Genomic DNA, 14,364 nt, shown 5'->3' on the forward strand with positions numbered 1-14,364 from the left:
CTTCTTATACCCAGCGCTCTTCCTCACTGTGTGAATTACAAGGACAGACCATTTATCAAAGATTTCCTAGGGCCAATAATTTCATGTAATAATTTCATTGCAATAATTTCATGCAATAATTTCATTGAATTCAAGGTGATTTCTTAAATTTATGCCCCTGTTCAATACATCATACCAGGGGAAAAAAATCTTTAATTAGGTCGATACTGCTTTTTGCTTCACAAACAATGAAACATTCCTGTATTAGGTGAGAGATCAGACTCAAAGGGTTCCTGAGATTCTATGATAAATAGAATTCTGGCAGCAATTTAATATGAGGGAGTGCACAGGAATCAGACAATGAACTCTCTTTCCAGGCTGTGTCAGCTTACCAGGTGTCAGCTTTGGCCCAACAGATAATGCCCAAGATCTGAAATCTATTAAAATCACTGGAAAGGAAAGGGAGAGCAATTAGGAGCAATATGAGGTTCATATGTTGAACACTCATTTTGTGCTTTAATGGCTGAATATATTTGCAACTCATTATCATAACACACAAATTTTCAAATTAGGTACTAATTAGCACTACTTTTTAAAAACAAAAGAGATTCCACAAATCGATAAGGGAAATAAGAAAAAGGCCAAAGACCTAAATTAAAAATAGGTAACGGAAATGTATAGACAGTCATGGAACAGGAAGTCTAATTTTTTATACATTTGAAAAGATGCCGATACTCATAATAAAAGAAATTCATTTTAAAACTACAGTGAGAACTACCTCACACCCACTGGGATCACACACACACACACACACACACAGACACACACACACACACAAAACCCAAAATAACAAGTGTTGGCAAAGACCTGGTGAAATTGCAACTCTTGTGCACTTTTAATGGGAGTATAAAATGGTGCAGCTGCTATGAAAAACAGTATGCAGTTTTTCGGAAAAAAAAATAGAATTACTCAATGTATATATATGCCTGTTGAATTGTATGCCTGAAACTTACTGGATTTTGTTAACCAATGTCACCAAAATAAAAATTTAAATTAAAAAATAAATAAAATAAAATAAAAATAGAATTACTACATGATCCAGTAATTCCACTTCTGAATATATGCCCAAAAGAAATGAGAGCAGGGTCTCGAAGATATATTTGTATGTCCATGTTCATAGAGCATTATTCACAATAGCCAAAAGGCAGAAGCAACTCAAATGTCCATCCATAGATTAATGGATAAATAAAGTGTGGCATATAGCTATCTATCTATCTATCTATCTATCTATCTATCTATCTATCTATCTATCATCTATCTATCTATCTATCTATCTATCTATCTATCTATCTATCTAATATAGAATATTATTCAGCCTTTAGAAGAAAGGAAATTCTGACACATGCTATGACATGGATGAACCTTGAATACATTATGCTAAATGAAATAAGCCAATCACAGAAGACAAATACTGTATGATTTCACTTTATATGAGGTACCTAGAGTAGTCAAATTTCTGGAGACAGGGGCTGAGAGGAGGAGAGGAGAATGGAGAGTTTTTGTTTACTGGGTATAGAGTTTCAGTTGTGGAAGATGAAAAGCGTCCTGGAGAGGGATGGTGGCGATGATTGCACAACAATGTGGTGCACTTCGTGCCACTGTACACTGAACAAATTAGTAACATGGTAAATTACCCAAATTTACCCAAATTATTATACCACAATGAAAAATAATTTTTAAAAATTACAATGAGGTATCATTTTAACCTTCTCTATTGGTAAAGATTACAAATTAAAAAACCATACTATGTTGGCAAAACTGGCATGAAAATAAGTACACTCATGTTTTGTTGGTAGGAGCATAAACATAGTCTTGGGAGAGAACAAATTTTCAACATCTGTGAAAATTAAAATTGTGATACTCTTTTGACCCTTTAGTCAGGCCATTGTACTTCTAGGAAGATAGCTTACTCTCAGGTATGTGATTTGACATATGATTAGGTTTATCACTGCAGCAAAAGATTGGAAAATATAGGTGCTGGCAAAATAAATTATTGCTATCCAATAGAATACAACAGAATAATATGCAACTGTTAGAATTAGGATATTCTAATATCCTAATCTCCAAGGTAGTGGTAAGTGTGCAAAAGTGTGTATACTGTGCTACTGGGTGTTTAAAAATAAAATGAAAAAAAAAATAGGTCTATGTTTTCATTTTGTTTTACCTAAACTAATACAAGTAGAGGCAAGAAACTATCAATAGGTAACAGTGGTCACTCCAGTTATGTCTAGGGAAAACCAGACAGCTAGGGGACAAGGTTGAGAGAGAGACTTGCTTTCCACTACTTATCACTTTTACTTTTTAAATTTAGTACCATATGCAGATATGATGTGGTCAAAATTTTTTAATCACAAGAAAGGGATTATAGTCTAGAAGGGAAGAAACATAACAGATACTTTTAGCCCAAAGCTTTGCGCTAAATGCTATGAGAAGAGAGGAAGGGTGTCTAGGGATCAGGGATGGCTTCTAGACAATCCACCCCCAAGGAAGAAATTTCTGCTGTTGGATCGGGAACAGTTAGTTGTGCATCTTTTCCTAAGCCTTGATTTGTTTTCATTTTATAGACAGGTCTATAAATTAAGTTTTTCTTTCACTTTGGCTATTAAAATTACAAGCCAAACTCATGATCTGCACCATGCAGGGTAGGCAGATTCCCGTGCTAAGCATTTACCTTGGCCTTGTACTTGACTCCATTTTTTATTTCTGCAATTGATTTGCCTTCCACCTCTTTTTAATGTTGGTCATCTTTCTTTATTCTATGCTTCCCTATAAGTCTATAGCCTTTTTGGTCTAAGTTGGGATAAGTAAGTAAGTGCAGAAAGAGGGAGGGAAGGAGAGGAAAAGAGAGAAGATAGAGGTTATAAAGCGATGCCTGTCATTTTCCTTGGCTCTGTCATTTAGATTAAGTGAATATTGTTGTGCTTGGTTCTCAAAGCAGGGTCTTTATACCAGCATCATCATCATCATCTGTGAGTTTGTTAGACATGAGTTTTACCCAAATTACTAAATCAGAATCTCTGTTAACGAGGCCCAGAAAACTGCTTTAACATACTCTTTCATATGTTTTTTTAAGCACATTAAAGTTTGAGAACCACAAAGAAACCAAAGGAATGTTCATTTCTAAACATAAATATTTTCCCGTCGCCCCCATCATACCCAGTATATTAGCCAAGATAAGTTATACTAACTACTGCAACAAGCAATGCAAAAAAATTCATTAGCTTAAGACAGTAAAAGTTTATTTTTTGCTCATGTCACAGTCTAGTATGAATAAGGGCTAGAGAGAGCTATTTTGTTCATTTGTTCAGCAAACCAGCTTCCTTTCACAGGAGGCTTTGCCATCCTCTAGGCTCTTGGACTTCTCCTCTGGTTCCTCTGCATTCAAGACGGTAGGAGAGGGAGAAAAGAGAGACATTTTAGTGACAGGTCTGAAAGCAACACCCATATCTTCTGCCCACAATTCCCTCAGCAAGAACCCAATCACATGGCACTCCTAACTGAAAGGGAGGTTGGGAAATAGGGCATATCTGTGGAGCTAGGAGGGGAAAGGAAATGGCTGTGGTGAACACATAGCATGGTCTCTGTCACACACATGGTCCTAAGTGAATCCAAAACTTCGCTTGTCATGTTTTGGTTTTTAGTTTCATTTTTAAATCATGTTTTATTTTTTCTTTTCAATTTTAGCACTATGGAACTGAGCAAGACTCTCTTTGTGATGGCTCTCCTGCTCTCTGGTAAGAACCTTTGGCTTTGTAAAGTCCTAGAATTCTTTACTGTCTCGTGATGAGTGTGACCACTGCAAGCCCAAGCCTTGATGGGTTTTACTCACTTTCTATCCAGCGCTGCACAATACTACATGCAAAAAAAAAAAAAAGACTTTTCTAGAGAAGAAGGAAACATCATGATTAAGAACAGGTATCTCAGCTGATGGCAGGCCTGGCCTGGCATGGAGCCTGATACCTTCTGTGCATCCTCCTCCTCTGCCATCTACATTCATGGTACCGGATATACAAAGTAGGTTTGCCTGGCCTGTCCAGGAGCCAGAGGAAGGTCTCTACTCTGACCGCCCTGAAGCTTAACTTTTTTACTCCATATATTTTCTCTTCTGATCTTCTCTATTCTTATTTCTGGCATTTTCAGGCTTTTAAAAAATAGCTAATAGGCTTCTAAAAGCCTCCTTTCATTAAGAAGCATTGGTTTTCATGTTCTCTACCTTCCTTCTCCCCTCCTCTGCTTTCCCCACCAGCCCACATCAGTAGATCATACTTGCCCCTGCTTACTGGGAGGATCAAAAATCCCAGCCCTGCTACTACCGACGTCAGTGACCTTCCGCTAGTAGCAGCAGCAGATTTACCATGAAGCTCATAAAGCTGGGCTACAGGGTTTCCCACTTGCACAAGTCCTATCCAAAGCTCCTCTAAGACTCCATGAGGGGCTCTACCACTGTGGTCATGTGTCTTATGCTTGGGTAAAATTTTCAAAAGTAAGATATTTTAACCACAATAAGTTAAGACCACCGCCTCTTTTTACTGCTAATTTTCTCTCCATCACATTCTCCTCCTGTTGGGTGGTATTTTGTAATTGAGTTCTGCATTTCTTTTCTTAAGGAGCCCACCCCTCACCCCCACCCCCCAAAGAAAGGAAAGAAATGTTAAAAGCATCAAGCCTCACAGAACTCAGATCTTCCCTGTTTGCTTTTCCTCTCTAAGTTTCAGTTTCTTTATATGTTACTGGGTTGGTGGAGGTTCCTGCCACACATTGTGTGACTGGGTGCCTTTAGTTTCTCCTGTCCTATCCCTTCCCCATTCTCAGCACTGAGAGAGAAGCCATCCCCCACACACACATCCTGGTGTGGGGCAGACAGGGAAGGTGAGTCAAGCCTGCAGTTTGGTCGCAGCAGCATGGAGGCTGCCCTTGACTAACTGGCCTGGTGATTAGTTCAGCTCTGGCTGTAGCAGTGCTAGATATTTTCAGCCACACCTGGACAGACCCTGTTTGGGTGTTTTCTACATATGATTCAGATAGTAACTGACACCAGCAAGTGGAGAAACCATTCACTAAGATAGAGGACAGGAAAGTTTGAAAGGAAGGAAGAGAATATCTATTGCTATCTAAGTAGAAATATCCAGCAGGCAGTTGGCTAGCTGGAACTCTAGCGAAAGTTATTGGCTGGAGATAAGCATCTGTGAAGTATTAATTTATATTTGGCAGTTGAATCCATGGGGTTAGAGGAGAAACACCAGAGAGAGTGTGGAAAGTAAGGAGAAGGTCAAGAGCAGGCACTCAAGATACTTAAGGAGTGGTCAGAGAAAAATTACCAGGAAAGAATAGAGTTTCAAGAAGAAATGGCCAACGATGTGACATTCAACAGTGTGGTCAAGTCAGATTAGGTCTGAAAAGTGTTCTGGATTTGGCAGTGGTGAGAAGTCACTGATAACATTTGCCAGGGAAGTTTCAGCAGAGAGTCGGGGGACTGAGGCTGGGAATGAAGGCAGCAATTGCTGCTTACTCTTCCAAGGAGTTAGACTATAAGAGAAAGATAAACTATAAGCAGTAGCAGAGGAAACTGCCGAAGTAACTGCTATGAGGAAGGAAGAGGGTGGTAGGCAGGGTGAGCAGCCCAGAGGCTAAGTTAAATGGGATGGGAGACTGCAGACTTGTGGTCTGAATAATTAAGTAACTTCAGGAATTTTCAAGCATTCAGGTGTAAGAATAGATATGTAGATCAAAAGTAGAGTGTTGGGATGAATTCTGCACAAAAGGGTAAGTTTATTGAAGCTACTGGCGAGAGAATGATTGAAAAGATATACTATTGCTGTGCTGTCCAACATGATAGCCACTAGCCACATGTGGTTATTTAAATTAGTTAAAATTAAATAAGATTAAAATTTCAGATCTCAGTCACATTAGCCACATATCGAATGCTCAGTGGGTACAGTGGCTGGTGACTACCATATTGGTCAGTACAGATATAGAACATTTCTATCATTGCAGGGTTCTTTTGAAAAGCACTGCACTATAGGGTCTAGAATGGATAGACTCAAGGTCTTGATGAAAGTGAAGAACAGATATAGGTGAAGCAATCAAGAGCAAATCTTAGAGGAAGATATCTTGTGGACAGAGATAGGTACATTGAGGTTTAAGATTCTCAGGGAGGAGTTATTCTTGGTGATAAGGTTCAGGATTATGTCATGGGAAAGGGGCTGCTGGAACAGCCTGTGGATGAAGATCTCCAAAGTGGAGAAGGTCGAAAAACTTTGAGGCAAGATTGTTGGTGAACTCATCCATGCTGAAATCACCCAGTTGATAGTAATAATTGGTTGGAAAGAAAGACCTGGCATCTGACGTCAAAATGCTCAGTGAGCAAGGAAGTAGTGACAAATGATTAATAGCTAACAGCCATGAGAGACAGGGACACCTCCAAAGGGAAGGGTGTTGCTCTAGGTCCCCATGAAGTATGATAAAACAAACAGTGGCTGGGGCAAGTGGTGTCCTTTGAGTTGGGCCAGATTTTAATGAAAGCACAACCTCGGGGGAAACATTCAATGACGAGTTTGAGAATGTAGAAGAGTTTATTATAATGGGATGAGGCTTCCAGAGGGCCTAGTAAAGATTTAAAGGAAGTTTAATAAAAGGAGAAAATTTCTTGAGTACGGATAAGCATAGTAACATGAGGAATAAATGATCCTTGGATATGTAAGACACGCATTTGAGATAGTGGGCAGGTAGTGGTCAGAAGACTAAAGTTCCAGGTGGGGTCAGAGATCTCACGAGGTTAGAAGACTCTAGTTTTTGTGTAACATTTAAACAGTATATTGCTGAGGAAGTCCTCAAGTCTCATGAGGAAGTTCTCATTTGAAAGAAGCTCTTCCAGCTGATTAGGGAGATATCTAGACGTATTCTTGAGTGCCTAGCTCCTGACATCATCATGGCCACAAATTACAACTAGACCCAGACCACATTTATTACTCAAGTGCTGGGGGAGGGAGAGAATCTCAATGCTTATAATCACTGGAGTCCTAGTGAGTCCAGTAGCTGGATGGCCTGAGGTCTGGGAATATAACAGTGGAGGACTAAAGCCACTTAGGAAAAAGAGACATTGAGCTAAATCTTTCCCAAATCATCAGAGAAGGGATCAGTATGAGTAGTTTTGAATGATGTCATGGAAGCTAGTGGTTGGTGAGGAGCTATGGAGTATAAATTGTGAAATACTTTCAGTTCCACTCAGAATGAGCTTCAGAGTGATTTCTACCCCAAGGTGAGAAGAGAGAGTTTGGCTGGAAACCAACTGTTCCTGTCATTGTCTCCTCTGTTCCACTCTGGAGACAGAGATAGACATTCTCTATCACAGCTTCTCAAACTGGAGCGCTTGTTAAAATGCAGATTCTGATTCTGTAGGTCTGGGTGGGGCCAGAGATTCTGCATTTCTGACCAGCCCCGCTTCCCTGAAACCCTTACACCACCTTACCCTGTAATGCTGATGCCTTTATAACACACCACATTTTTGGTTGGTTGGTGAGGAGGGAAGCAGTTAGATGGGTGGAAGAAAAGCCCTTATAATCTTTGGGAGAGGGGTCCTAGGTCAGAGAAGTTGGACGGGTCTATGAGTGAAGAGAGTAGGTAAGAAGGAGAGAAGGTACTGTGAGGCACAGCAGAGAAACAACTATAAATCAGGAAGAAAGAAGTCAAAGGTGATGTCATTTCCAGGCCCAAAATGTACAGTTGACTCTTGAATAACAACATTGACCATTAACTGCCAGAATTTCCAACTGTGTGTTTGGTTTCTCCATTAGGTCATTTGCCCTATGTCATATGGCAAGTTACTGAAACAACCAGAATTGATTTCCCCAGAGATAGATGCCAGAAGCTTTTATAGTAGGTGGCACTCCTACCCTATAATCCAGAGTTTAGCAAAGATGTAGCAAGAGGCTCAGGATTACCTTGTAAGGTAATTACTGAACATGGTATATTTTCCTTAGATCTTCTTTTCACTATTTCAGGTACCCAGGTATATTTTCTCACCTCCCTCCATGGGGATGTATCCTGTACAGACACTGCATTTTATACTTTCAAGTGCTTCACAGGATTCTAGAAGGCAGAGTGCAATAGGCAGTGATTCAAACTTGTGCCAGCTCTCATGGACACCTGGAGTCCTCTTCCCTTCGAGTTCAAGACCACCCCGAACCCCCTGATTATTTGTTTTCACTGGGCCACTCTGCACCACGTTTGATTTTTCCAAGTGTGTGTCACTGGTATTTGTCCTACTTCCTCTTAGAAGAGAAGCTTATTTGTCAGATCGGTTTAACTTCCCCTAGTACCCCTCAAAGAGCACCTCAAATGAAACTCCTCTCATCTCTCTCACCAACCTTCCTCCTCTTTCATCCTTAATGTCAACATCCCTTTACTGAAGTCCTGAATGATGAAGCTTTATTCAGAACCCACCCTAACTTCCTTCCCAAGGTGTCATCTAACATTATATTAACTAAGAAACAGCATATTTCCCCTAACCCTGCACTTCTCACCCACCACTAATTTCTTGGCCAAGTCTCAAGTAATTAATTGTGTGACCCAGAATAGGTCCTACAAAAACCCTAACAATCAATGTCATTTAAGAAATTAGTTGTAACGTATACCTTCCATAAACTCTAATATGCCCTCAGGGAATAAAGACTTTCTCTGAACTCTCCCAGTGTCTCCTCCAGGGGTTGTAAAAATTTCCAGGGCAAAGCATATTGGGAAGAGCAAGGTAGTGGTAGTCGGGGTTTCCCCAATACTCCAAAAGCACATCCTCACCTTCCCATCTATGATTCATTTCCAGCAGTTCATTCATGTCCAGCATTTCATTCATGTACCTTAAATGATCTTTGACCACCACAATCCCAAAGCAACCATCATATTTGCCCAGTTCTCTTTCTGATCCCTGAAAGAGCTTAGAGAGGTCACTGAGATTAGAGGCTTCAGTTGACTATTTGTGTCATTTCCAAACTGTTTTGTATCCTTAAGAGAGCTGGCCTTGAGAACAGCAGTCATGAGGGAAACTCTCTAAAGGGAACTATTTGAATAGTGAAGATATTATTTAATGTCATCCCCAACTATTGAGGCATAATGAAAAGAGGGATATCAGATTGTAACCATTATCAGAAATCTTTTCGCCATAGCAGGCCAAGGAATAGGGATTAGAGAGGGTAAGGGAAAGCTTTTGGTGATAGTATAGAAATAATGAGGCCTGTAATAGCTACAGCGAAAAGAATCAAAATTCAGTTTAAAGGAAGATAACAGATGAGTTGTCCAACTGCTGGTTCTGGGTTTAAATTCACAGAACTATAGTACCAGAAAAATCCATAGAACAGTTAGTTCACCCCTCCATTAAAGAGATGAGGAAACTGAGCCTCATAGCAGTTACATGCGTACAAAGTCACAGACATTTAATTAGCAGTAGAGTGAGAACAAAGTTCCGCTCTCCAGATGGCAATATGTATGCACAGTCCCAGAGCTCGATATGTGTTTCTTTAATCTCGTTACTGACAAGGTAGCATCTGGATATTGTATAAAGAGAAATAGAGTTGTTGTTTTTCTTCCCTCCTGTTTCTTCATCCCCAATCTCCACCATTCTTTTCTTTTCTTTTTTTTTTTTTTTAGGTGCTGCTTCCATGAAAAGCCAGGCATATTTCAATGAGACTGGAGACCTTCCATGCCACTTTACAAACTCTCAAAACATAAGCCTTGATGAGCTGGTAGTATTTTGGCAGAACCAGGATAAGCTGGTTCTGTATGAGCTATACAAAGGCGAAGAGAATCCTCAAAATGTTCACCCCAAGTATAAGGGCCGCGCAAGCTTTGACCAGAACAACTGGGCCCTGCAACTCCACAATGTTCAGATCAAGGACACGGGCACGTATCAGTGTTTCATCCATCACAAAGGACCCCAAGGACTCGTTTCCATCCACCAAATGAGTTCTGACCTGTCAGTGCTTGGTATGTTGTGTTCACATCCCTGGCCTTCTAGATGAGACTGCAAGGAGCAGTGAAATGTTGGTGGGGGAGGAGGGAACTTGTAGAGAAAAGGCAGAGGACAGCCATTTCTGGGAAGTCCATGTGAACATAATGCAGGAGTAAGGAACTGAAATTCCTTTGTACTTTCTATAGTTTGCTTCTGAAGGTTCAGTAAGAATTTGCTTTTTTAGAGTTAACTGAATGAAGGTAATGTGGCTACGTAAAAACCATGAATAATTTGGCCATTACTGTTTATATAACCATATAGGCCTCGAATCTCTTTTACATTCATTTCTCCTTGGTCCAAGATTTCTCACCCACTGAATCTTTGCCTGGAGCTCCCAGCAAGGGTGACAGCTAACTAATTTGGGTTTTCCCTTCAACCTCCCAGAGGTTGCCCATGAGTTGTTTGCTGCCCAAGCATGACCCCAGTTGACAAGAGGGAAATAACCCAATGCACATAGTACAAAAACTGGCATACCAGCTCCTCTGTTTCTCCAGGCCTTGACAAGCCTAAATGTCGGCACAGTTTTTTTTTAATTATACAGTAAAATTAGTTATTTTTATTTTGGTGTAAAGTTGTATAACTTTAATTTATGTATAGATTTTGTAACCACCACTCTAAACAAGATATAAAACATTTCCAACATCCTAAAAACATTTCCTCATGCTATCTCTTTATAATCATACCCTTATCACACCCATAATCTCTGTTTTGCATCCCATAAGCTTGCCTTTTTGAGAATGTGTAAATGGAGGCAGTAAGCATGTAACCTTTAAGACAGGCTTCTTTTATTCAACATAATGCCTTTGAGATACATTCAAGTTGTTGCATGTATCAAAAGTCTGTTTCTTCTGATTGTCCAGTAGCATTCTATTGTTTATCCACTCAACCCATGAAAAGACATTGGGTTGTTTTCAGTTTGAAGCTATTATAAATAGAGCTTCTCTAAACATTCAGGTACCAGTCTTTGTATGAACATAAATTTTCATTTCTCTAGGGTAGATACCCTGGTGTGGGATTACTAGATCCAGATTAATTGTTGATGAAAACGAAAAAGGCAGGTTAACATCACAGTTTCTGAAACCACAGAGTAAAGCAGAGGCAAAAATAGAAATAGAGTAAGGACTAACTCTCTTTAAGCTCCATGTGACTCAAACTAGGCTACGGGGTGTTTGGAGCATTTAACCAAGTGCTAAATCAATGTTTTCAAAGTATGGCCAGGTACTATAGAGGAATACGTTGTGTTTTACATGGGACACAATCAGTTTTGTTTTATTTTAACAGTTTTATATTTAGTTCAATATGTATTAGAAAAATTTTGATTGACTCATGCAATCTGTGCTTTCACAGATGTTGCTACTGCTACAATAGGCAGCACCTTCTACAGACTACACAGAGTATAAGCAGAGTGCTTTGGTATTGTGTTGATATAGCAAAATTTGTAAAGATGACATGCAAATCACTGAAGTTTCAGAAACGATATACTAAATTACATACTAGTGTGTAGAACCTGTAAACAACCTTGTAACTATATAAGGAGATCGAGGATTTGGCTGGCAGAAGGGGCTAGGTGTCAGTGATCTTCAATAGCCATAAAAATCTGGTTGGCAAACAAGGCAAGAGAAGCTCTGTATTTACCAAGATCATATAGTTTTCCTAAAAATAGCTGGGTTTGCCTGATAGTATATATGGCGAAGTCACCTTGACAGTTGTGCCCAAAACCAGTATTCTGAATTTCTAAATCCAAAATGCCCATCCACTCATTTACTACCATCCTACATGGGTTTCTGAAAGATATGGCCCCAAGTATCCCAGCACCATGAACTCTGTTAGTTCCTGGTGGAACTTTAGTCTCAATCCCTTTCTGCTCTCTTGGTCTGGTGAGCTGGAAGGTACCACATGGGACACGTGGATCCTAAAGTCAGACCACTTCTCTTTTCAAAGAGTTCATTCCCTAGAACAGTGGCCTCATTATAAATCTTTGGTGACTCAGTTTCAGCCCTCCTATCACTCAGAGAGCATCCCCTTGGTTTGCGTACTGGAAGTACACATGGCCCCAAACTCCATTACTAAAAAATAAATGCAAGGTCATTATGTGGCTTTCACCATGGGATCCCAGGTGTGCCCCCAGAGAGTACCCACATCAGGTACCTAGCTATTTGCTTTTCTCTTCTGGATACACCTAAATTTACATTGACTTTTTTTTTTATCTCTATTCTGTTTTCAGCTAACTTCAGTCAACCCAAAATAATAATTTCCAATAGAACAGAAAATTCTGACACCATAAATTTGACCTGCTCATCTATACAAGGTTACCCAAAACCTAAGAAGATGTCTTTTGTGCTAAAAACTAAGAATTCAACTACCGAGTATGATGTTATCATGAATATATTTCAAAATAATTTCACAGACCTGTACGACGTTTCTATCAGCTTGTCTATTTCAGTGTCTCCTGAAAGAAATGTGAGCATCTTCTGTGTCCTGCAGCCTGACTCAACACAGACACAGCTTGTCTCCCAACCTTACAATATAGGTAAAGCTGCTTCTCAAGACTATTTATTTTATCAGGCATTATACACAAATGGGTATGGCAGATTATCTAATGTCCCCTGATTGCCAGGAAACTTACAACTGAGCCCTTTTTTTTTTTTTTAACTACTAAGAGGGACTCAGACAGAGGGCTCCAGCTTCCTCTGAGTGCCACAGGGTCCAGGAGGCTATGAACCTATGCTACACTTGAGGAAGCATGTTCTTAAGCCCTGAAACTGAATTGGTCTTTTGGGCTACCTTTGGATAGAAGATTCCGAAGTTTAGGTCAGAAAATGCAGAATTCATCCAAGCTAAAATTCTTCCATTTGTTAACACACACACACACACACACCATGTATACATACATACAGCTCTTGTTATGATTACAGAACCATTCTAGACATTGTTTGTTGCAGGGGTGAAAATTAAAAGGTATAAGACATTCTCTCTGTCCTTGAGGACCTTCCAATAGAATTAGAACTCCATGAGGTACATACTTGAAAATTGGATTTTAAAAAGATTGAATTGGAATCTAAATTATATCCCATGGAAATGTGTGACTAAATTTAAAAACAAGAGTGACTGATAATCAGTTTGGTAGACAATCAGACATAGATAAGTACTTTGAGGGTCAGGAAAGTTTTCCTAAAAGAGATGGGATCTCATAACACAAAAGAAATAATTAACTTAATAAGTGTGGTGAAGAGATGACAAGTACTTAGACATATGGTGGCTTCCTCAATGGGAAGAAAAACTCTGAGACAGCCTCCAGGCTTATAAAGTGAGAGGACCACTATTGATTAGCAGTATCCAACATGGACACAGGTGGTAGTGGTGGGCTTTAGCACCTATGTGTCAAGGAAAGACTCAGAAGCAGAAATCTCGTGATATGTTGACAAAGTAGTATGGAGACCAGTCCAGCTATAGAAAAGGGCTGAAACTAAGCAGTGTCCTCTAATAGGAGCCTGCCAGTTTAAAGTTGCAGCTTTGCCCTTGAGGAAATGCATCTGTATTTGAAACCCCACTTTTGAGGAGCAGTAACTGTAAGATTCTTACCTGGAATAAAGGCTCTCTGCCCTCATACTGCCCCCATCACTGCTTGTTCTGATCCCGACACCTCTCCCCATGTACTTGCTTCCTGCTTGCCTTGGCTCCTTCTCCAGCTATGGCCTCTTGCTTTGTCCTCTCCTAAGTCATCCTTCCAACTCTTTGCTCCATCCTCTGGCATTGCTGCATCCTGTCTCTTGATGTCTCATTGTTAATCATGACTTGGTCTATGGACCTATCCTTAGGTACAGCCCCTGGGGCCAGTACCAACCAGCCAACTTTACCAGTAGGCCAATCCTCTCTCCTGGAACTAATTTCCTCCACTCATACACCTCCTCCTCTGAGAGCCCAGTAAATGGTGAGGCCACCCAGCCTTCCCTGGTTGCTTCTACTGTAGCTTCTCAGTATGATAAGAGGCTTCTCTCTGAAGTTCAGCACCTTTCTGGAGCCACCAACATCACCACATATAATATGCTCTGGGCCTTCTGCCATGGCTCCCACAGTCTACAATTGAATAGGTCCTTGCTACCACTATAACTTCACCTTTCTGCTGTTTCTCAACGACTGCCCAAACCTTCCTAGCTACCACCATCTTCAGAAAAGTTTCAGCTATACCTGCCTCAGGAAGATTGGGCTTGCCTCTCTGTGTCTTTATTCTATGGCTTGATCAAAGATAGGTTAGACCCTGAGTTTAGGTGTCAAAAGGTAGCAGTTTTCATGTTAACAAGTACAATACCTACCCCCCCCCCGCT

At 40.2% G+C, this 14,364-nt stretch overlaps 1 protein-coding gene across 1 annotated transcript in view; it reads left to right on the forward strand.

Moving 5' to 3' along the window:
• The window catches only part of CD86 (CD86 molecule), a 38,533-nt gene that overhangs the window by 22,853 nt on the left and 1,316 nt on the right, over window positions 1-14,364 (forward strand). The window contains exons 2-4 of the mRNA XM_025052162.1: window positions 3,724-3,773; window positions 9,679-10,014; window positions 12,264-12,569. Coding sequence (XP_024907930.1) covers window positions 3,724-3,773; window positions 9,679-10,014; window positions 12,264-12,569 — 692 coding nt within the window. The remainder of the gene's footprint in view (window positions 1-3,723; window positions 3,774-9,678; window positions 10,015-12,263; window positions 12,570-14,364) is intronic.

The sequence above is a fragment of the Pteropus alecto genome, unplaced genomic scaffold (assembly GCF_000325575.1).
Source record: "Pteropus alecto unplaced genomic scaffold, ASM32557v1 scaffold251, whole genome shotgun sequence".
Taxonomy (NCBI): domain Eukaryota; kingdom Metazoa; phylum Chordata; class Mammalia; order Chiroptera; family Pteropodidae; genus Pteropus; species Pteropus alecto.